Consider the following 23789-nt stretch of genomic DNA (forward strand, 5'->3'; position numbering starts at 1 on the left):
CGTTACACATTCCTCTCCCTACTCCCAATGCCTGAGGATTCTTTTTGTAATCAATTTGTGTCTTGATCTACTGCCAATGATAACTGAGAAGTGCCTCTTCTCTTTGGCACACAACCTTTCAGATCTACATTATGTCAGTGAACCTGAAGTAAGCCCTAAAAAGTGCCGTTGTCCCTCAGTAAAATGTTATCAGTGTTCAGAAGTAGAAGTTGTTTATGTGTCATGTATACACACATGTATGCAATCTATGTATATGTAACAACATCAGGAGAGTGGGTCGGCTTTAGCCTCTTGTGTTTCCTCACTGAGAATACAGATTCTGGAGATAACGAGCACCGTCCACTCCAGAACCACAGGACCAGTTTTCCAGCTTGCAAATTTCTATCTCCCAAAAAAGCATTTCAGAGTCTTTCCATTGCTCTGATAAGAATAACTTGTCTACCAGGATGTGAAAATACTGGGACTGACAAAAGATGGAAAAAAAGTACAGTTGGCTTAGCTTTTCACCATTTAATTTTATTAATCTTTGTAAGCAAGCAGTAAAGAGTACAAAAGATACACAAGCTGTAGTTTGTACACACTTCCAAATGCTGTTCACTTCGCTGGCTCTCCATGGGACCTGTTCATTTCCAGGTGACAGGGTGTTACACCCGCTGATCAGGTTCTGACTCATGCTCGGGGCAGATTTAGGTAGGGTTACCAGCCCCACTGCTCCACCGCTCCTCCAGACGTAACCACCACAGCCAACGACAGCCAAGCTGGCCGTGTGTCAGCCATGGTTTTTTATTGTGACACTGAAAGGTGATCATGGTGCTGGCTGAGAAGAAGCTGCAAGCTACGGCGGTGCAGCTGGTTGGCTGAAGTTCAACAGTTTCAGCTTTCCCAGCTAAAACTGGTAGGAGACATAAGGCTGAGTTCGCATTCAGGTGGCTATCATACTGATACAGTAAAGGCATATACGGGGGAGAAGGGAGCACTGGTGAAGAAGGCAAACAGAAGGTGGTTCGTGGAGGAGAGAGATTTTTCCAACAGACATTGGCTCTATCCAAGGAAGTCCAAATGATTTTTTAATAAATGTTCTTGTTCACTAGCTGCCAACCCAGCAAGTCTAAGGAGGCTGACTTCTGAGCATCTCACAACCAAATCAATACGGGGAATAGCTGAAGTTGGGATAGAAAACACCCAATATGCCACCGGAATTCATAATTCAATGTTTATTTGAATTTTGAGCGTACGCATCAGCACATAAGATTTCTTACATGCAAAACATCTGCGTGGAAGCTGCAACCCATAAAGACTCGTGGGCTTTAGCCAGTAACTGATAGATGTTGAATACGGCAACCTCCCTTTTAGTTTACACTTTTTCATGCTGAAAATTTCAGTGCAAGAAACGGGTTGCCATACCTTCAGAGAAGAAAAGATGAAGAGGGAAGCAATCCTGGAGAGGCTGGAAAAGGAGGAATGTATAAAAATGTTTGGCAGCGACTGTTTGTAGGATATTTGGGGGAATATGGTGGGTGAACACAGCTCCGTGTAGGTAGTGAACCTGGGCAAAAGGAGACTGTAGAAGGACAGAAGAGAAGTGGAGATGCTTTTTCTCTTTTTGCAGGTCCTGAACAGTACAACAATCCCTTCCTCCTGCCAGCTCCAAAGCCCTTCAGAAATGTTCCCCTCACAGCTTCACAGATCACGTCAAGGCAGTGTTAAGAGGAATCAATAAAAACACTGTGCAAATGGAAGAGATGGCAGATGACACAGGAGTCTTTTCTGAGGGTTTGATCAGAAGCCAGCTGAGGAATGCCAAAGCTACACAAAAGACAGAGAGAGGAAAGGAGCACTGCCCATGAAGGACTCCTGGAGCAGCAGGCAAAATTGTAACGGAAACGCCATGGAAAGGCTGGTGAAGCACTACAGCTGAGGGCAGCAGCTGTGACTGCAGCTACATGTTCCTGAACCCGCTACACAAAGGGAGTTCTGCTGGCCTACCGCTTGGCTCCTAATCCTCTTGGCCGGGAATGAAGGGCTTAAATTTTGGCGTACTCATGCTAATGCTTCAGAAGATCCAAGGCAGACAATTTTGATGTGTACATGACAAGCTGGTACAGACTGCAACTGAGATCACAGAACACGGGAAATACAAGCCAGTAGGAGGAACTACAAGAAATGTTTCTGTTGAGGATATTAGAGAAAAAAGACACTAAAAACACTACAGGTTTCTGGAGGTAACTGTGATACATTTAAATTAGGTTCTGTTACTGGAAAATTTGAAAAGATTTTGTTCCACCTTCAAAGCAAATCTTAAGTGCTGTAACAGAGGCATCCTGAGATCTCTGTAGTACCAGAAATAAAGCTCAGCTTTAACATGGGCTTGACAGTCCTGAGGGATGTTGGCAATTTATTACAACTTTATGTGGCAGGGCTCAATCAGTTTGGAATAGCAATAAAAACAATTCTATCCCAGCTGTGCTGTTCCCCTCAGTCTGTGTGATTACCCAGCGTTTGTTCCAGTTTCAGAAACTGGATTGTTCAGGGGATTTGTGTCAGCACTACACAAGAACAGGCACCATGTTCTCTTCTCCCACAATTTTTACTGACTCACTGTTCAATTTTATCTTAAACAACTGCCATCATTGATCAAATTTATCCCCATCTGATTTTACTGGTTAGCACAGAGTTAATGGACAAAAATTCATACATACCTGACAAGAAGAGGCTATTTAAACCTTAACAAGCAAAGTGGCATTTCTGCCCATGCTTTATCAGCCTCGCACTGGACAAACTAGTTTTACAGAAACAACTGCCAAAATATTTCTGAACTGCACTCCAGTTCACCATATCACAGATCCCTGAGTGCCTTTTGTCTCCTTTATTTATGCTTCTGCTCTTTTCAGGACTTGTTGCCTGTCTTAATCTCTCCCTATGTTTTTCAACAATAAAGTCCTACAGAACTTCATAGCATGAAAGATTCTTCTTTCAGTCTTTAGTAAAGTTCATTCATTCTGGAGTAAATACATATTCCACATGACTGATGTCCTTCCGATTACGTGACACGATACACACGTAAACAAGGAAGAGAAGACACAACAATGCCGTAGCTGTGAGGATGATGAGGAGGCCAGCAAACAAAGGAGGTTTCAGAGGTAACTGGATCATCTTGCTTTCTGCTGGAATCATGTTTGTGAGGCTTAGCATGTAACCAAGTGACCAGGTTATGCTGCTGTTACCAACCTGAAATACAGATAAGAGTCCTATTCCCGTGAAGTTTACATTCAGATAAAAGAGGTTCCAAAAGCTGAGTGGCTGATGCTGGCAACTGTCTTCTAAGTTATCAGGGAAAAAAAATAGTGGAATGTATGATGAACCATTTTATATTAGCATTTTCTGGAACTGAAAAAAAGTAATGATAGCTGGGCTAAAGAAATGAGACACAGGTATGAGATGGACTGGTGCAAGGATGTGTGATACATAAGCAGGCCTCCAATTATGGGATTTTCTGTGCATGAGACACATTTTAAAAAATCAGCACTATTGTGTTAATTCCTAGAAGTAGCAGCCATCTTAGCCAAATCCTAGAATGTTATTTAAAAAATATAAAAATAATAATAAAAGAATCCAACTGACATGGACAAAGAGGAGGCCAGGGTAAAGTTAATGTCTTTAATGAACTGTTTTAACCAGTCAGCTACTGGTTGTAGGAGACCATAAGGGCCTATAACGGTAGGCCATTTCTGTAGTTGCGTGTATCCTAATACCTTTTGTTTAACTGATATTGAGAAACCTACAGCAACAGGAACTAAAATACGACTGAGAAAAGCAGTAAGATGGACTGAGGTAATTCCTCATTGCTAAGAGAGCGGAAAAAACTCTCATTATGGGGTTCGGAACTTCTGCAAATCATCTAGTTCTAGATTTGGCCCAGAACTTAGCATTGGTTAAGGTTCTTTGATGATTTGTGTTCACTAACTAAAAGCAAATATGCTTTTAGCAAAGACCAAAAAGCTCTCCACACTTCTCAATATATACTCTTAGAGGCAAGTACTTTACCATCTCTGGGATATCTTAGTTTTAATCTTACTATTTTCAGTTCTTTGAGGGGCAGCTCTGATTAAGAGGATGCAGTCTTGCCTCTTGGAGATTCATGATTTCCATTGTGCAAATTGTAGGTAACAGAAGCGTTCATTTCAGATAAGCCCTTTGGGTTTTCATTTTGCTCAGTATTTTTATAGTCTTGGCAAAATACAGCAAAATATTTCTGTGTTTGGCTGCTCCCATCTGCTGGGGGGCAACAAAAGATATGTACAAAAGGTTACAAATCCACCCCTCTCCAAGTCCAGATTAAGATCCCAAAGTAAGCTCTGCTGATTTCCTGGCAGAAGGGCTAAACGTTGAACACCCCTCCAGAGCTGCTAATGGAGGACAAAATAAGTCTAGATAATCCTATTTAGTTCTTCAGTACACCAGTAATAGAGTATGACTGTTCAGAAAGCACTGCTTACAATTTCTCGGTAACAGCTTGTCAGCATAGCCTGCATTTAAGAACCTCCCACGCGAAGATCCACAACCATTCATTTGTTGTTTTTGCGTGCAAGTGCTGAAGCATCTCCAGACTGTACGGAGATCAAGAGACAGCCTGGGAGAAGGTTTTACAATAATGCTCTGCACAGCAGCGGAGAGCAAAGGATGGAGTCACAGAGCACTGCGGAGACCACATTTCCTGATGTAACAGCCAAATTTACACAGTGGCCACGCCTTCTGATTTGGGAGCAAGGATTTCTTAGTGGTAGCTTTAAAATGGATATATACTACTTCACAACAAATACTTTGGTTTTTAGAAGGAAAATTGGAGGTCAGGGAAGAGAGAAGTGCGGGTATTACACCAACATTGTTGTAACCTTTCTGTCTGTCAAATACCAGCCAGCATCCCACCAATATACATTGTTATTCCAGAGAACCAGATGGATGTGCCACCTGAGGATGCTAACTGCCCTAGTGGCTTCATCCCCCCCCCAGCGACTACAAACCAGCTCTGCCCATCTGCCCAGGGCTCTGCCGGCTGACAGAAAAGTGAGAGTTCTCCTGTTCAGCTCGGCAGGGTTAGCTCACTGACCTTGACTGGAGAGGTGTTTCAGGCCTTGAGCAAGCCAGTACTTCAACAAACTGGGGCAAGGTTGAAAACAGTATTATCTGACCCATTCTTAAAGCTTTTTAAAAGAATCTAGCCAGCATCACCAGGTAATGTTGCAACCTCTGGAACCAAAATGAAATTGGTACTGAGGCTTGAGAAGTGGCTTTGTGTATGCCAAACATTTGCCAACCATTTAAAAAGGCTGTTTACAACCATTATATTTTTGTAGCTGCTGCATCTTCGGTCTTCTTCTAAACATTTTTAGATTAAAGTAACCATAAGAGGATATGATTATTACTCACCTCCTTTTGAAAATGTATCTGTGGCCAATTTCCTTCATCAAAGTTGTAGCCATGTACAAGCAAGTAATAAATGAAATTGGCTGAAAAACAGTAGGATCTAGCATATGTTTCTTCAAATTTAGGAAGCATAAACTGGAGCTGAAAGTAAAAGTTTTTTTTTTAAATATGCAAATTGTGGAACACAAATACTTTTGGGTTTTTATAAATAAAAATACTTTGTATTCTAACTAAAATGTATTTGCATTTTTCAGAAACAGCAAGCATAACTGTGGACAACTAGACATAGAGATTTAGTGTGAAAAGACCCTGACAGTGACATAGCTTATGTGGTGAAAAAATAAAATAGAATAAAATAAACATAAAACTGCAGATAAAAGATTGAGGATGTTATGGTTCCTAAATTTTCCGTGTCATCTTTACAGCATGGTTAAAACTGTGGTAGTAAACCGCAGCCACAAATCTCTTAAAGAGGATCACAGACGGAGTGCACCTTGCATGTGGCAGTCAGCTATCAAGCTGTGACGGTGGTAAATTACAGTAGGAAATGCTAGCAACAAAATGAATGCAAACAAGGAGCCAGTTTGGTGATCTGAGGTACTTTCCTTCGATTTTAAAATAGGTCTATCAATTTACTCTAGGTTAAAAAAAAAAAAAAAAAAAGAAAGGCTGTGTCTTTTCCTCATAGGAACTCTGTGGGGATGACAATGAAAAATCAATTTGCCTTCCACCAGAACAAGTTCTTCACAGCCAGCATTAACTCCCATTTAGCTCAAGTTCCAACTACAGTGCATCAGCTCTGTGGTACTGCGCGCTTGCTGATAACGTAGGATACAGTTGTTAGCTGCTAAGTGCTTTGAATATATAGCGATAACGCTGATAATGTGCGTGATTGAAATGTGTTGCTAATGAATGTCTAGCTAAGTTTTGTTTTGAAGTTTAAGCTGGCCTGTTCTATCAGCCTTCTAAATGCTTCTATCACAGCAATCTCCAATTCCCCAAAATGCATAAATTTACACCCAAGTACATATTCAGCTGCAGCACCCCTTACTTCCTCAGAGACATCTCAGCTGTACGAAGCTTAGAGATCAAAACAGGAAAATGCATGCACTGTTTGGCCATGTTTCACTACAGCCCAGAAACTCAGCTTAGAGTCACGGCGAATGAAATTTTCAAAGCTTGTCCAAACTTTAAGCATACCAGAAATACTACATGGTTTGAAACATAGTGGGAAAACAAATGTTAATGTTGCTATAGACCTGAAAGGTTTTGAATACTTGTCCGGTCCATTTTCTTTTTATCTCTCTTCTACAGATACAAAAAATAAAAAAATAAAAACACGTACCTGGGTCCAGTTTTGTGAACAGAAAAACCACATACTTGTATTGAAGTCAGCTAGAGAAAAATGGTCAGATAAATTCAAAGCATTAATTGTATAGTAGAATCCTGAGAAAGCCTATGGAAAAGGAATAGATGAAAGGCCTGTTACTTTCAGAACTACAGAAATCAAAAGCAAGAAAGCTCAAAAAAGAAATGCTTGTTTGCAAACCTACCACAAAATTCCCTTTAACTTTTGGCTGATAGATTCTATCAAATGGACAGTCTTCTCGGTTCCTGCAAGCGGTGAAGTTGAACAATAATGAAACCATCTCCTGGCACAGACCTGGGTCTCCTGTTCCGTGGAAGCTCACGGACTGGTTTGGGTAATAATTTGCTGGTCTCAGACACTGTGTGCAGAGGCTGCCGCAGAAGTACTTCACTGTTAACGCAGTCTCGTAATTCCGAGGGTAACATGGATTATCCACGGTGGAGCTGGTGCTTGATTTCTGAAGAAAAACAATAAAGGCAACTCAAAAGCAAGAAAGACCTGATGGGACAATAGCTACAGGAATCTTTTAACCCACATATGCACATATTCTTGTTCTCTTCTCTGTCATGACTGATCCATACAATGTTACTGAATATCGTAATTCATAGAAACTCCTTTCTCAAAAAAATCATTGGCAAGATCAGCAAAACACCTACAGGACTTGTTGGGTCTTTTTGTTAAATGATACAAAACTCAAACCAGTTTTTAACAAATTCAAAGAGCTTTGAAACCTAAGTGCATTTGTCCACAACTAAGCACCACGGAGCTTTTACTGGGGTCCCTGAACTTCACCAAGGGGAAGAGAATACAAGCCTCAAAACCTTCTCGAACAATTACCAAACAGCTGCAAGAGCATCACAGCAAGGGGTCTTCAACAGACCTGGAGCAACAATGCTAAAAGCCTTTTCTCAGCTTCATCTCTCCCATAGCACTGGAAGCTGTGAGTGTAGACATTGTAGTTGTAACCATATAACTTCACTTGCAAGGTGCTATTGAAGTTCTCCTGAGAGACCTCCGGGATAAACGAAATTTGAGTGGAAGCTCCTCCAAGATCCAGGGCACCCATCGTCTCTTTTCTGTATGGATGAACCCATGTCCTCCAAAGGTTTCTCTACATGTAAAAAGAAAAGAAAAGCTAATTAGAAATATCATCTGCTTGTTCTCCCTTCAAGCTTTTCTACTTCTCACTTAACTATTTTAGATTCCCCCCACCCTTTGTCCTTCGCCCTTTCTGAAAAATCCTAGCTCTGTTTTTTTTTTTAAATATGAGGGATGTACTTTCACAGAGTAAAAGGAGGTTGAAAGATGGAAAAAGAGGACAGCACAATAATCAAAGCACTAGCCAGATCAGTATCAGCAGCAGAATGGAGGAAATTGAAGTCTGGTTAACCATGAGATCTTGAAAAAATCTGGATGGAACTAGCATGAAGATTTGCTTGTTTCAAGGCAAGAGGAATTATTAAAGGAATAAAACACTAAAAGATCACACAGGAAAAGAGAATGAAAATAGGGGGAAAAGAGCAGTAAAGTCAAACAAAATCTTCATCAAAGTCAAAGGAACGAGAACCCCTAATCTGCACATTTCCTTCACTGAAACTGCAGTGGCAATAAACCTCATCCATTCACAGCTGGTGCTTCTCCCTATCACCCAAAACGTTCCCCAGATTATTTATTTGATCCACACAGTCACAGAGCAGAATGTATTTTTGTATCATTATCTATCTCCATATTTACTGTAGTATTATTACTGAGGATGATATGTATGTAGAAGAAGGGAAAAGAAACTTTATGGGCTAGCAAACATGCTTATGAGAAAAACCTACAGCAAAAGGTTCCCTTTAACAGCCCCCAGCAGAATTCCACTCTTAGCCCCGCTCTTCACACCATTCTTGTCACAAGAATGGTGAAAAGCTTCTCTCTCCTGCTTGTGATATTCCATGCTTAGGACTTCACACCACTCACTACACTAAACTGGCTTCACAGCACCTCGCAGTCCCTTCAGAAGTCCTTATGGATCTGCCCTATGGAATTTGAAACTTCCATTATTAAAATTCAGGTGGTGGAAGACTGGCACCACCCTGAAATTCATGAAGCCATCATTGTTGCATGAAATGAGGAAAGCTGTGCCAGAACATGTGATTCTAATATAATCTCTCTTAACTTCTTGGGAACCAACAGCACATTCATTGTCAGGTATCCCCTGGATCACCGACATCCAATTCCTGCTTATCAGTTGCCGTGATTGAACAGCAACCGTTCTGCCCAGACAGTGAACAACAATGGTCTGGTTGAACTTTCTGTCAACCTAGCAAGACTATCTGGAAGAAGTGCAGTATGCTAAGAGCGGCACACAACTGCCATAAACACAGACAAGCAGTTGGTGGTCATCTTGGGACTGTTTTTACTGGGAATGAAAAAATTCCCAGAGAAAATACTGTCTGCCGTGGAGCACCTGCCTGACACTGTTATGAGTTCAAGGAGCAGTGCAAGGATCTTTACACCGGTAACACTGCACGAAACAGAAGGACCCGCTGACTGACCTTTGCTCCCAAGTCTAGCTGTGACAGTTGGCGACACAGCCTGCTGCTTTTCAGCAGCACTGGAATGACCTCCATCAGCGATTTCTGTCTCAGCTGAGGCATATTTGGCCACGTAAACTTTGCTGCTTAAGACAAATGTCTTGTCTATTTAAGACAAATGCACTAAAATTGCCAAACAGTTTGGAGGTTCCTAAAGCTGCACAGACCCTTCACCAGCCGAACTGCAGATAGCGACCACCTGAAGAAGTACGTCACAGAAAAGCAGGTGGAAACATCTTTAATTGGCACCGCTGTCACGACAGTCTACACCTGCCACATTTTAACATACCAACGCATTTAAGAGCAATGCCACTTCTCTTCTGTGTGAGGCACCTTAAAGTCATTTACGGAAGAGCCCTGTTTTGTGGGTCAACAATTTTACCTTTATCACATCCCTGTCACATCGTATCCTTTCATTTATGTTTGCTTTGTTCAGTTACTGCCACGACAAGACCATGTTAGATGTTACAGTGTGAAATTACAGTTATAGCTCTCATGTTTCAACAGGCATCTCCTCTCTTTATACACATGAAACTATAAATGAAACTTTTCATTTATAACAAAGACAACAGTGAAAAGAAAAGCATGCATTTTTTTCCACACACCTCTAAGAAATTGCCCATTAAATAGTTGGCTGTTATCCATCCATACACCCCTTCCTCTGTTCCAGTTATGATTTGCGCACCCCTAAATTCAAAAGGTTGTGCTCTGAAGTAGTTCTGAATGCTTGCAAGGACTTCGTTGGCTGCTGTTTCATTTTGCAACCTAAGCAATTCACAAAACATGAGACACTGAGCATCTGGAAAGGCAATTCCATGTTTATTCTTCACTAACTAGAAATTCAAGAAAATTCTAACAAAAGATTGACATTGTTCTAGCCTAAAGGGGAAGCTTACTGTAGGGAACAGCCAGGTACCCAGCATCACTGCAGCAGGCAACTCGCCCACTATGTACAAACTTCACTCTTTATCATACCAGCTCATGGGTATTTTGTTTCTTACACGCACTTTTTAGTGAACTGAGTGCTTACAGGACAGCTGCTGGCTAGAACAGTCCTGAGTTTTTCTTCCCTCTCTGTTCAGTCACAGACCAAACATATGAAAAACAGTTTGTACCATGGCTCAAACCACAGAGAGACCCCAAAAGTCCCATTACACAGCATTCACACTAAGAAAGCTCTGCAGTGTGTAGCTTTAATCTGCTTTTGCTGCCCTCAGATAGGCACAGACATCATCTGTTTACATAACGCTGGACTTTAAGATAGCTTTGGAAGAGAAAATTAAACGCTTGCCTTCTCCAGAGTAAAGCAAGCATTTCTTTTCAATATGGTACAGCAGAGGACTTTCATACAGCCCTCCTTTCCCTATCAAGAAAGCTAATTGAATTCAATTGGCTGGGCTCCATTTCCTTTCAAAAGACCAACTTCCAGTGGACAGAAATGTGCCCAGTACATTTTTCACATTCTTTTTGCACAGACTGCTATGCTAGGACGCATGCAGGGGAGTTCAGGTTTGCACTGTACCTCAGCAGTCTCATGCCAGCCGTAGCCCCCAGATAAACAGAAGTGTTTTTATGTAGATGAACTGGGATTCTCTGCTTGACTTTATTCAGACAGTCATCAAGGGGTTTGGCAAGGGCTCCTGGGTTATTCTCATAGCTGGATATACCAGGGCCTAAAAGAGAACAAGTAGATTGATTGCATTCTGCTTTGCCAACTCCAAATTAGCCTAATTATGCAAACAGTTGTTATGAGAAAGAGGCTCCACCTCTCCTCCTGTAGTTGTAAACAAGGACAGGGTGGCTGAAAACTACGGCTGCTTAAGGAATAAACAGTGTAGTGACTGGCTCCGCTGTGTGAGACAGAGAAGCCATCTGAAACTGCTTGCAGTTTTTATATATACATATATCTATATATATAAACACACACACACATATAATATATATATATATGGTATATACAAATATGTAAGTATAGCCATCTAATGCCATAATGGCAATAGTGCTACATTCATGAGGAAAATAGGCTTACTTATGGCAGATGTTGTAGAAACTAAGATGTCTAATGAATGTAAAATTCCCCTGATCTGCCAAAATAGAGGAAATCCCTCCTTCCACAACCTAAGACAAAGATTTCCTAACCTGTTTTGCCGCAACTGTTGTGGGAACCACAGCACCTCTACAGCTCATTGCTCTCAACTGACAATAAGATAAAGGGGCTTCTGCAGGGAATTGCTGGTGAAATTCCCAGACGCACACAAATGGCTCTCGAACTCACAGAGGTACAAGTCTAGGTTGGTACTTGGTATTTCACAGCCCTCCCAATTTCCAAGGCCTTATAATATCCGCAGTGAGTCACACTGTGCTGCGCAAGGCGTCACTACTTGAACGATTAACATCAAAGGCTTTCCTCCATTGCTCAACGCTCCAAGGACCAGCAGGACCTCAACTTGTTCAGGCTTAACTTGGGTGTGAATGACAACATTCCTTACTAAAATTCCCCAGCCGAGGAAGCGGCGCACAGAGAAATCCAGGCATTCCCACGGAGCCACTGCCCCATGGAGAACAACCCTGCCAGAGCCCCATCCAGTTCTCTTGCCACAGCCACCTCTCCCACCAGCCCGACCCCAAGCTAAGCAGAGGGCAGCTCTCAGAGAGTTAAATGAGGAACCGTTTCTGTTCAGCCACATATGCCCCTGCATTGGTAAAGAAGAAAATAAAGGAAAAAATAAAAAAGGAGACTTTACAGCCTCCACTTTCCACCACTTCTCCTTCCACGGTATGAACTTACACACAACCACTACCACGTCTTCATTAGACATTCCAGCCCTGGTTTGGAATAAGACTTTCTAAAAGTTTTAAGTCTAGCACAGGCAGGCCTCAAGCTGGAAAAAAAAGCTGTCATCAGAGGAAAACTCAGCAGCAGCTGCTGTTCCACACCCTCAGCAGCTGCTGTCGTCTAACAGCCCCCAGACACCCCCTTGGTGGCAGCAGCCTCAGTCTCTCAGTGTTCAGGAACAGGCAGAGCAGGACACAGCGCTGTGACCATTTGTTCTGGGAGGTGCTTGCTTTCCTGATGCTTAGGGCCTGACCAGGACAGACTAACTGCACTACAACTAAAGGGTTTTCATTTGGGGCTGGCTTGAACAGACAAGGCAGAGGTACCTAACAAAGGCAGAAATTAAATCATAAAAATGTTATGGAGGTTACAAATTAGTTGATAATTTGACTTCCAAGTTCAGTAGGTACACGACAATCTGCCTCTTGGTAGGCCCAGAACCACCCCCCAGTTTAAGGGCCTTAGGCTGTGGTCAGAGGGTCACTGAAGAAACGTGAGCAGATAGATTTGTCACCGTCCCTCACAGCTCTGCTGGGAGCCTGCCCCACGAACCCTCTGCCTGCTCCGGTGCAGAGCCACCCAAGCCTGGAGCGGTGAGAGATGCTGATGTGTTACCCTGGATGAGGAGAAGTACTTTGTTCGACTGTGGTTAAGGCCCCTCTGGACCTGAACAGTTCACAGCAATTTGGACTCCTCTGTTTTGCAATTTTTTGTTTTCCCCTCAAGGTAAAGACAAAACCTAAAGCAATTAAAGCAAATTCACAAAGTACTCCTCTGTCATTTTTAGAGGAGAACAGTAACTCAGTTTCTCTGTGCATCCTTCTCACACCAGTATCCCTCGAGGCAACACCTCAGCAGGCAGGCTGCCACTCCCCGGCAGCCTGTGAGGACACACCATCAGGCACGTGACAGCACATTTCTTTTGTGCACATTACATTTGTTTTCCTTTCCTTGCTCTAAAATTGCTAAGAATGTCCACACGTGCTTAATGCTGATGATAGAAATGTTGGCAGTGTCAAGAAACCATTTGCTCCTACTCATCCCCCAGCTACTTATGGACCTCCAGAGCTGCATCTCAAACAGCCATCTCCAAACACAAACCAGGATGCAGGATATTACATGATCATGACCGAGAGAGAAGGGAAAAATTCTCCTCAAGTGCCACAGTTATTATCAGAGATCAACAATACTTGCACTGAGACTTTATGGGACCAGATGAGATGCCCAACAAGATCATGGAGCAGATTCTCCTGGAAACTATGCTAAGGCACATGGAAAATAAAGAGGTGATTGCTGACAGCCAACCTGGCTTCACTAAGGGCAGATTGTGCCTGACCCATCTGGTGGCCTTCTACGATGGGGTAACAGCACTGGTGGATAGGGGAAGAGCAACTGGTATCGTCTGCCTGGACTTGTGCAAGGCATTTGACACTGTCCCCCATGACATCCTTGTCTCTAAATTGGAGAGACAGGGATTTGATGCATGGACCACTTGGGGGGTAAGGAATTGGCTGGATGTGTTGCTGAAGTTGACTAAGAGCTTTGAAAGTTATTATGAAGTAATCCACAACAAACTGTTAAAGCAGATACTTAACGATACTGGAGTCTAAGCAAAAGTCAGTACAGCTTAGCTTCCTCTCTCTGAAAGGAATCAGTGCAAAACCTCAGGCAAAAGACAAGGCAGGTAGCCAGTGGTACTTGCCATGGGACACCTTCTAGCACCACACAACTACAGGTCTTCCTGAGTCAAAGGCCCACCTACATATGGATATTTGACACAGCTACAACATCCTGTTAGAAACAGTTCTGCAATGGAGCTATTTTACTCGGTAATTTCATTAGATGCTTCCTAGCTTTCTAGTCTCTGTAGCTCCAGGACAAGCTCCTCCTGTTCAGCTCCTGCGTGCCTTCCATAAACCCCCTCAGCTGCCTCTTTCAAAGTAATCACTGAGTAATTCCAAATAAACTGCATGAGCCTTGTTTCTCTAGGAAACCTGACTCAAACAGCAAAGGTTTCTTTAAACACCACTAACACTGCTGGAAAATAAAAGCTAATTTGTCAGACTTCAATAGCATAGCTGGCATCCATTTTTGCCCCATCAAAATTCATGGCAAATATCTAACCAGGGATAATTCCCCATTCTTCTCAAAGACTTTTTATTCCAAGCTATTTTAAATATATTTTATACTTTTCTTTTAAAAGAAATTATTCCAGTGCACAAGGTCGAAGCATTAACACGGCCTGACTCTCTGTAAAACAAATTCTGTCTGCACCAATCACGTGCTGCAGTGGAGTAAACCACGTTTGGCTATAATTTCCTCTCTCTGTTGGAAATTAGAGCACCCTACTGTATCAACAGGAGGACTGATGCTGTACAAGAGAGTGATATAGATACAGTTGTAACAGTTCTTGCTCCCCAGCACTGAAAAGGGATCACAGTGGAAAACAAAACAAAACAGAAAACAGTATAAGCTTTCAGCTAACCTTTTCTTGGAGGCTAGAAAGAAACAAGGAACTGCAGTCTGAGCATACCTTTCACACTGCACTTGAAGGTTTGGCTCACTACTCCCGTGTTGTTTTCTTTTTCTGCTGGCCATTCATAGACATAGACTGTAGTCCGTGAGGATCCAGCATCAAGAACTATTCCGTACTGGGGAGAAAAAATAACAGATTAAGAGACAAACGGTGACACCGTAAAGGCCTGTATGCAGCTGTACTTTGCATCATCAAACCCTTTAGGAAGTGCAGGCACACTCTTGTAAATATTGAGTAAATATTAAGAGTAAATATTTACCTGACTAGTGTCAGGTGGTTAGGCAGAAATCCACCAGATAAGCAAAACAAAGGGTGTAACACAAAGAGCTTGCTATATGTCCTCAATCATGAATTCACTGGAAATGGAGAGTGCTCATCTCCTTTCCGCATCAGGTTCAAAATCCACACAGACACATTTATAGCACTGTGTTAAGACCCAATTTTGCAGCAAATTGCTTTCCCATTATCCCAACTACACTCACTGGACAAGGAAGGGTTTGATACCTAAGCACAGGCTTTAGATTCAAGTATGCCCCAGGGATCCATAAAGTCATGAGCAAAGAGGTAAAAATGTGTAATAGCCCACAGGAAGATTGATGAAACAAGCCTGGTTCTTTTCTAATTTTGCCATAAAGCTTTTCCTTTGAGTGGCTTAGGCAGCCACGCGAGTCTAGCTCTGAAAATAGCCTGTGCCAGAGTGCGAGACAACAAGGGAGGGAAAGAGAATCAGTATTACCCCACTTTTATTTATGAAGTAAATGAAAAATATTACCATGACCTGCCCAAAGCCACTGGGCACTCTGCAGGATTAAAGTACGGGCTTCTCCATCTCATTCCACTGCCCACCAGATCAGTCTTACCCTCTTCCCCACCTTTTGTGGCAGCAGAAAACTGTGGCAACCAGGCAGGCAAACGGCATGAAGGAAAGCTGGTGAGGCTGCACCTGCAATATTGTGTCCAGTTCTAGACCTCCAGGTACAAGAGAGAACTGGACGTACTGGGGAGAGTCTAGCGTGGGGCTAACAAGGTGATGAAAGGACCTGAGCACCTCTCCTCTGAGAGAGCTGGGACTGTTCAGGCTGGAGAAGAGGCGGCTCAGGGGGGATCTCATCAATGCGCGCAAATACCTGAAGGGATTTTGCAAAGAAGATGGAGCCAGGCTCTTTTTGGTGGTGCCCAGTGCCAGGATGAGAGGCAGTGGGCACAAACTGAATGCAGAAGGTTCCCTCTGAACACCAGGCAGCACTTCTGTGCTGTGCGGGTGATGGGGCACAGGCTGCCCAGTCTCCCTCCTTAGATCTCCAAAATCCGCCTGGACGTGCCCTGGGCAACCTGCACTGGGTGGCCTTGCTTGAGCAGGGAGCTGGGCCAGGTGGCCTCCAGAGGTCCCTTCCCACCCCAGCCTTCTGGGATTTTGTGAAAGTAAACTGCAATTTCGTTTACCCTCTTTTGGATCCCCCAAAGGAAGTTCAGCTGTCCCCCTCTTCCAAAACCATCTAACTGGTAGGAAGTGCACATTAATAGGGCTCATTTCTTAGTCAGCATTTTTTCTTTAAAAAAAAAAACAAACAAACAAACAGAAGGAGCTGAACAATTCTGCAAAATGAGAGCCTCCATCTGGCTGCAAAGCAGTATCAGCAGCTGCAGCAGCAGCCCAATCCATTTCATCACACTGCCTCCCTGGAGAGCCTCAGGTCTGACCGAGGAAGATCGCTGCTTCAGGTGGCAGACCGTTCAGCCTCTGCACCTCATTAGTTCCCAGCTTCCCACTGTAATCCTACAAACTCACGGCCCTCAAAGAATTACCACTAATATCAGTCTGTCTCCCAGAGGGCTGTTAGATAATGAAAATTTCACTCATATTTACCCAGCTGGTATTTAACTTGATCAACTACAAGGCGAAAGGTTCCACAGCCACTATCAATCCGCTAGGCCGTCACGCTCCGTTCAAGCACCATTTCAGCAAAGACACTTGAAGTGTGTTCCCCCTCCTCAAAAGACAGATGAGCACTCTGCAGACACATCGTGCAGTAATGGTAGATTTACTCAAGGGCTATTAATTAAATCTAGTCTCAGTCAGCTCCAAGTGTCAACCAGAAGCTTTTAACTTGGCTATTTTTAGTGCTAACTATCAAGCCCAAGGAGAGCTGGAAAGTAATATTTTTACCTCAGCTAACCGTGAGGCTTTTTGACCCATTTCCATCCTCCTGCTTCAGGATTTACCTGCATTTCCCATCCTGCTTCCTGAAAGTAACAAAATTACATCCCAAGAGCAGTGGTACAATTATCTGAACCAATGTGTAGCTAGCATTTTCTCCTCCTCCTCCCATTTTTCCTACATTTTTCCTCTTGTTTCCTTTAAAAAAATATATACTCCTTTTCGAAAGGGACTCCAGGGGCTATTTCATAATCCTATGAACCCTGCACGCACTTACCAGAAGCTAAATAAAACGCCAGGTAACAATAAACCAGACTTTGTCTCTAAAGGTGCACTCACATATCTTTTTCAGCTGCAGCGGGCTCGCTGAAGAGACAACTACCACCTACCCTACCGTTTGTCCTTCCCTTGCAAGAGGGTGCCCCTCAGTCCCCTCGCAAAACGACCTGTGTGAGCACTTCTGTGCTGCCTCACAAGCAGTTTTACGCTCTTCACTCAACCAGCCTAGCTGTGGCCAAAACAGGTCAGGAATATTCACTTGAACAGCTCGGTCTGTACATCTTGAAGAAAAGTAACCTCAGCAGGGAGGAGGAACAAGCCCCGGGATTAATCACCTTTTCAGCCTGACTTTTTCCTCGTTAGGGCTCACAAAGCACCAATAGACAAGCAGATTATTTTTTCAGCTGGTACAAAGGCTCATTACATTTAGAGCTAACATTGTTTACAATTCTGGACTTCTTCTCCAACCATGTCACCGAGGAAAAATTATCTTTTATGCCACAAAGGAATGAATCTGAACACTCTCAACATGCATCCTGGAAAAGACCTGTTATGCCACAGATAACGCAAACTCTAATTATACTTCAGTACCTGTTATGGTTTCACAAAGAAGTGCCAGAAGCAGAAGGACGAGGCCATTTACAAAAAGAAAGTCCGTTTTCATCACATTACTGCCATATTAAATTTTAATCAACCACAGACTTCAGGACACTACCATTTCCAGGCTCCATAATACCAGGTAAGTACTGGAGGGTTTCACACTGCCATACCAAGGTCCTCCTTGCTCCTAAAGATTTACTTCTTGCAAGTGTTCATCGTTCACTGAGGACTACTTGGTGTCTCAGGAATGAAACATACGGCCCTCCATATCAACTGCAATTTTCCACACAGGCAGGCTTACAGCCCATCTAAACCAGCTCCAGATAGTCCAGGTGGGTCTCACCTGGACTAGAGGAGCAAGGTGGACATTTTTGTCACTCTGAATGTGAAACTGAACTAGTGACAAACACAAGTGATGTACAGGTTGTCTTTTAGTTGGTGTCATCAGCCTACACATCAGTCCGGTCTTGCCTGGCAAACTGTGAGGATGTAAGACTGCTCCAAGCAGAGATCTGGGACACAAAAGCGAGTAAACTTGAGGCACTGTGTCCTCATGCAAGATCCCAGCACACACACTCTGCCACACCACACAAACACATAAAACTGGTTTCAGAATACAGATTTTAGGCAAAACAGAAATTATTCCAAACCAAAGGTATTCATAATTTCATGAAGTGTAGTGAGACATTAGCCTATCACTATGTGAACTAGCCACGAACACAAACGCAGAGGGAAAGGCAGAAAGGCCTTCCAAGAAGGATCTGACGAATTGTACATGCTGGTAGCTATTGTCCAGACTGCAGGGCTTCTTTAGAAGGCCAGTTTCTATAGCTTTGTCTTCAGTTTTCTCCCACTGAAGAACCTGCAGCACAAGGCAAAGCCTGAACCTACTTCTCAGATTCTTTCCGTTTGTCTCTTTCAGTTTGCTCTGCCCCTCCTCATGAAGCTACTTTGCTTCTGTCAATAGCCAGCAAGTCCCAACGTGTGGTAAATCAGAAAATGCACACTTACAGCCTGAATGCTTTATGATCCTCAGGAGTGGTTTGCAATGATTTCAGCACAACCTTCCTCTCAAGCTGTGCTTGAGAGCAGAATTTCAACTCCAGGATATACTTGAAATAACTTCAAAATTATTTTGAAATTACTTCCAATCTCAGACAAAAAAAAAAGCAGTGGCATTTTTTTGTGTTTGTCCTTTCAGTCTTGGAAAAGACTTTGTGTGACAGGCATCACAGACACTGAACCAAGGAATGCTTTTCCTGCTTTGCAAGTGACTTACTCTGTCATCTTGGCCAATTCTCTTTTTATCTGAGCCTCAGTTTTCCCATGACAAAGATGTGATGAATCATTAATTTGTGGCTGTAAAGTCACTCGCATTACCCCATAAAATGCTATTTAGAAAGGAACATCATTAAATATCAATTCAAAACATTGTTCTCTGTCCTTACCTATTTTAAGGCTTACCTTAAGCCCTGGGGAGAGGATCTTTTGCTGATTTATCTGAATCACTGCAATAGCAATGACAAGAATTATGCTTAGAAGAAGGAACACTTGGGCAACAACACTTGGAGTTCTGGTGAGCATCCTGAAACAATAAAAAGGGAAACACTTAAGGAGTGTGAAAGGACCCAGTGACTGTGTATAAGACCTGAGGCCCTGAATCAATCAAGACTCCTCAAAAAATCTCATTTCATCAAACAGATTGTGCTACATAAAAATTCTTCCCAAGAACTGCTTGGTGCTTTGCTATCACTAACTTGCCATTGTCCAGAAGGGGCGTGTGTATACGGTTGTACTTGTGATGCCAGATTTCATCCTTAGCTGCCAGTCTGCTTGTCTCCCACCGTGCCAACATGTAGATGCAGGCTCTCCATCTCCCATTGCCTCAGGAGATGAGGGCAATGGGCAGGCTGGGGCTAGAGCACCCTCGTCCATCCCATGTACGCCTGTGACAGAGACACAGCCATGTAGACACAATGCTGGCGGCTGCTGAACGCAGATGACGGTTCCTGCCAGAGATGCAAGGTCATGGTCTATACTAGATACAGGCTGCTTTAGCAAGAAACTAGGAAGGTTTTAAGAACACTGAAGTAGGCAACTGTCTTCTAACTGCCAATGCGATCGTGAAGTAGGTTCGTGTGTATGTCTGTGCACATATTAATGTGGAGCCTATTATTATCTTCCTGTATTACTCAAAAAGTAAAAATACACAGTTTAACTCAAAGATCTTGCCAGGATAAGTATTAAATCCACATAAATCTAAAGTGTAGTTATACTAGACCAACGTAAAGGTGACATGAAGCATGCACGCTGAAGATAAGGGTATCTATAACCTCTAGAAATGTTTTCCAGAATTCAAGTGCATTAGAGGTTTCCTGTTATTCCTATTTATCCTTTACTTTTGCATGTCCCTAGCCCGACAGCTCTTCACTCCAAAAGGCCTTCAAGTCTGAAAATCCCATATTGAAAATTCTTATGCTCCATGGGGATTGAGGAGGAAGCAAGTGGTAGGTGACAAGCATAGAAGTTTCAGAGGAACACAAAAAGGAGAACTTTGCTGCCTTGGTCATTGTCAGAAACCAGTTACTTTGGCATAGAAATATGAGGTTAGTCTGGCATGATCTATCCTAACTCCCATCTCCTAATTCTTTCATCCTGATGGTATTCTGGTGACTTTTCCGGACACAAAAGTGCCCAGATGTTCCAGCAACTGTCAGTTGCAGAGGACAGGAGGTCAGTGGTCTACAGTCCATGGCCAAATCACCCTGTGTCAGCCCATTGTACCTGCAGCACATCGTCTGTCTCCTTAGCTCCAACCAGAGCCAGAGGGCTGAGGAAGGGCAGAACAAAATGCTTCTTCACACAGCTTCCATATTCTAAGCCCTGTTAGTTCTTCAGCCTGTGTTATCCATAATTGGAAGGTGACTGAAAGAGAACTTATCTACTTGCAACCTAATTTATACCATTCATTCCTGGATCAAAGCACTGACACTTAGTGATGGAAAAGGTAAGTCATTATCAAGGGGAAAAAAAGAAACTCTGGGCAAAGAAGTCTTTGAAAAACTAAAGCACTACTAAAGAGAGGAGCAATAATCATTATTATACTATTAACACTTGACAACACCCATGATGACCGCTGAAAGGTTTTCTGCTATATCCTTTTTATCAAAGGGACACTGAAATCTTGGATTGCTGAAGTTCTCATGTGCCTTCCTCGTACTGGGATTCACCTTCATTAGACACATTTTCTCTTTTCAAAAACCTTTTCTGATAGGGAGCATATTGGATAAAGGAGCTTAAGACATTCCTCGTACAATCTTGTCCCATTAGTAAATAGGACAATTTCATCAGAGAATAACATGTAAATTCCAACTTCAGCAATAGGCTTTGTGTCAGAAGGAGAACACCTTACACTCCATATCCTCCTGAAGTCACCACACAGGTGACACCTTACCATCCGAACTGTACAAGTCGGTGTAAGATTTCACATAACTGGGTCAGAAGTGCAGGGCTGCACCCAATTTTAGCTAGCCTCACCCAGGTCTCACACATCCTAGGCAACACAGTAATATTTATCACATTGACTGAAATCTACAGAGGTACCAGAGGGGGTAGAAGAGAGGTGTAAGGCAAGTAACTCACTGGAGCTAACATCCCACGCTTGCTAGCAAAAAGCCAAATAAGATTTTCATTAAGTATCAAAAAACAGTTGAATTCCATTATTAAAACATTATCCTGAAGTAAGACAGAAACACAACTGTGTATTTTCCACAGCCAGTTAAGTATTGTGGACCACTCAGGTATACTGGAAGATCATTTTCTACGCTTCAGTTCAAGCAAAAGAAATGCCTGTCTGCAAAGGAAAGCTGACTAAACTTCTTCATGCCACCAACATTTTGAGTTTAACCAGTTAAATATACATCTGTACAAATGCCAGTGCATATTATATGTTGAGATTCCTTTCTCCAAGTTACCTGAAACATCAAACACTTATTTTAGGTACTAACCTGTTTGTTCATAGGGCGGATGGGCACGCACGGTATCTTTCTTCACACAGTAACTGGAGATACACAGACATTAGCGTTTATTTAGAAGTGGTCTGCAGGTGAATGCTTTTCAAGCGATGCAAAAAAATGAACAAAACCACAGCATTTTGAAACCTGCTGTGAAACCTGCGAGAGAAGGTTTCACAGACCTGCCTTCAGAGGAGGAGGAGGAGAAAAGAAGTAAAACAAGCAGACGGAGCCGAAAGGGAGAGGCCGAACCCGCTGAGCTTTCCCTCTGCTCACCGCCCCGGCTGAGAAAGCTTCGAGCACCGCTTGTGGTTTGCGACAAAGCGCCAAATTTCCCCCTTTGCACGAGAAAAGCCGAGGGAAGGAGCCGAAGGGGAGAGCCCAAAGGGGGAACCCGCCCGCCCGCCCGCCATCTCCCTCCCCTCAGCAGGGCGGCCGCTGGGCGGGAAACCACCCCTCCGCCCGGCCCTCGCAGGGAAAGAAAAATAAATAAAATTAAATTTCCCCTTCCCCTCCAGCTACTGCTCTCTTTCCGGAAACCGATTTGGCTTTGCCTACAGAGCTGCGTATCCCTAAACGTTCTTCGGCTCTGTCCCAGAGCAAAGGCAGGAGGAGTGTGCTGCCTAGAGGTGACGCTGTGGGTATCTCCCTCCCTCCTCTGTAGGAAACAAGAGTTTCCTCAGCAGGGCTTTTCTCAGCCCTCACAAACCAGCACCCCTACAGTTTCAAGGCTTCCTTTCCATTCGGGTTGAAACATATCAGCCCCCCTGGGTTTGTAGTCTTGGTGGATTCCTTACCAAACCTAGACTGGGCAGCAGGGTTAGCACGTACTCAGATGCATGCGTAAAAGCAGTGTCACAAAGATGAGGCTCCCATCACTTGTCCGACCTGTGTGATCAGCTCCAGACAGGGATTGCACGACAGCCTACAGGATGGGTTTGCCAGAGACACAAGCTCTGGAATCACAGTGAGATACCTTAACCACTTTGTCATCATTTGCCTATTCTTCTTGGATTTGGATTCACATAATGTAAAAAAAAATAAAAATGCACTTCTTCGATTTCTTTTCTCGTAATGATCTTGATGAATTACAGTATCTCTGATCTATGAATAAAGAAGGGAGAACAAGGAACCAGCTGCAGCCTAGTGACTCACCTATAAGGTTCCTTACATAGCCTACCCATTTCAGGACCTCTGCTCTACTGTGCTCTGCGATTAGGAGCAGAGGTCATTTCTTTTGATGACAACACGTTATTAAAGTTGGATTAATGATGATCTTCATGGATCAGTTTGGCTATTTCTGGTTAAAGACAAAGCCTCCCATCCATCCTGATTCCCTGGCTGCTGCATGTACTTCCTTTCTTCTGTATCGTTTCCCTTTCTGAGGCATCTTTTTCTTCTTCCATCCAAGTATATTTGTTTTAATGCATTTAGTCCAATGGACTGCATTAGTCTGCTCTGCTGGGGCAGAATCTGTCTCAAATGTCCATTTTAAATGTCAGAGGAGCTGGATTGCTTACAACCCCATGGTAAAGCATACTCTTTTTGCTAACATCAAACGTAAACACTTAGTAAAAAATAAAGCACTGGCATCCACCATCACTTCAGCTATTTCTACAGCCTACTTCCACCAGTGACCACAGTGTAATGCTCACAAAGAAAGTAAAACCTGACCTTCCAAAGCATTCATCAACTTCTGTAAAAATAGGTATGAGAGATTCTTTTTTTTCTTCACTGTTTGCAAGAGCTGGGCTGTTGCACAAGCTGCTTGTGACATTTATTGCTGTGCTAAAGCCATGATAGCAGTGTAAGTGATATGGGCTGTAAAATCCCCCAGCTGCTTTAAAGTCCAGAACACTGGTCCTAAATCAAATGGTCTAAAAGCAAGATTCCCCTCCAGGCCAGCCCAGCATCTGTGGCATGGTAGGTAAGTGGTTTCTTCATCAGTTCCTCTGATTCAACTCAGGGCCCATCTTAGATCCCCTACTTTGTCTT

At 43.1% G+C, this 23789-nt stretch overlaps 1 protein-coding gene across 3 annotated transcripts; it reads right to left on the reverse strand.

Annotated features, from left to right (window-relative positions):
* Positions 1 to 500: 500 nt before the first annotated feature.
* ENTPD3 (ectonucleoside triphosphate diphosphohydrolase 3) lies at positions 501 to 22782 on the reverse strand. Of its 3 annotated transcripts, none has more exons than XM_040548381.1 (10): positions 21789 to 22781; positions 19246 to 19366; positions 14742 to 14859; positions 10895 to 11045; positions 9978 to 10137; positions 7674 to 7904; positions 6978 to 7250; positions 6770 to 6880; positions 5428 to 5565; positions 501 to 1447 (listed from the first exon to the last, which is right to left on the reverse strand). In XM_040548381.1, exons 2-10 carry the CDS (start codon positions 19363 to 19365, stop codon positions 1379 to 1381), a joined length of 1371 nt encoding a protein of 456 aa, XP_040404315.1. In that variant the 5' UTR covers position 19366; positions 21789 to 22781; the 3' UTR covers positions 501 to 1378. The 3 variants fall into 3 exon arrangements, with proteins under 3 accessions (XP_040404315.1, XP_040404312.1, XP_040404314.1); XM_040548378.1 differs by having other exon boundaries at positions 501 to 3228; positions 21789 to 22776; XM_040548380.1 differs by lacking the exon at positions 19246 to 19366 and having other exon boundaries at positions 501 to 3228; positions 21789 to 22782.
* Between the last annotated feature and the right edge of the window lie 1007 nt (positions 22783 to 23789).

The sequence above is a fragment of the Cygnus olor genome, chromosome 2 (genome assembly GCF_009769625.2).
Source record: "Cygnus olor isolate bCygOlo1 chromosome 2, bCygOlo1.pri.v2, whole genome shotgun sequence".
Classification (NCBI taxonomy): Eukaryota; Metazoa; Chordata; class Aves; order Anseriformes; family Anatidae; genus Cygnus; species Cygnus olor.

What these genes read in the sequence shown, in the direction of transcription:
- ENTPD3 (XM_040548378.1), bottom strand. Translation starts at nt 19,365, where the DNA reads ATGCTCACCAGAACTCCAAGTGTTGTTGCCCAAGTGTTCCTTCTTCTA. An exon ending in GCTGGCATGAGACTGCTGAG is followed by an intron (nt 10,138 to 10,894) that starts GTACAGTGCAAA and finishes TGAATTGCTTAG; the next exon opens with GTTGCAAAATGAAACAGCAG. An exon ending in GTTCACAAAACTGGACCCAG is followed by an intron (nt 5,566 to 6,769) that starts GTACGTGTTTTT and finishes TTTTACTTTCAG; the next exon opens with CTCCAGTTTATGCTTCCTAA.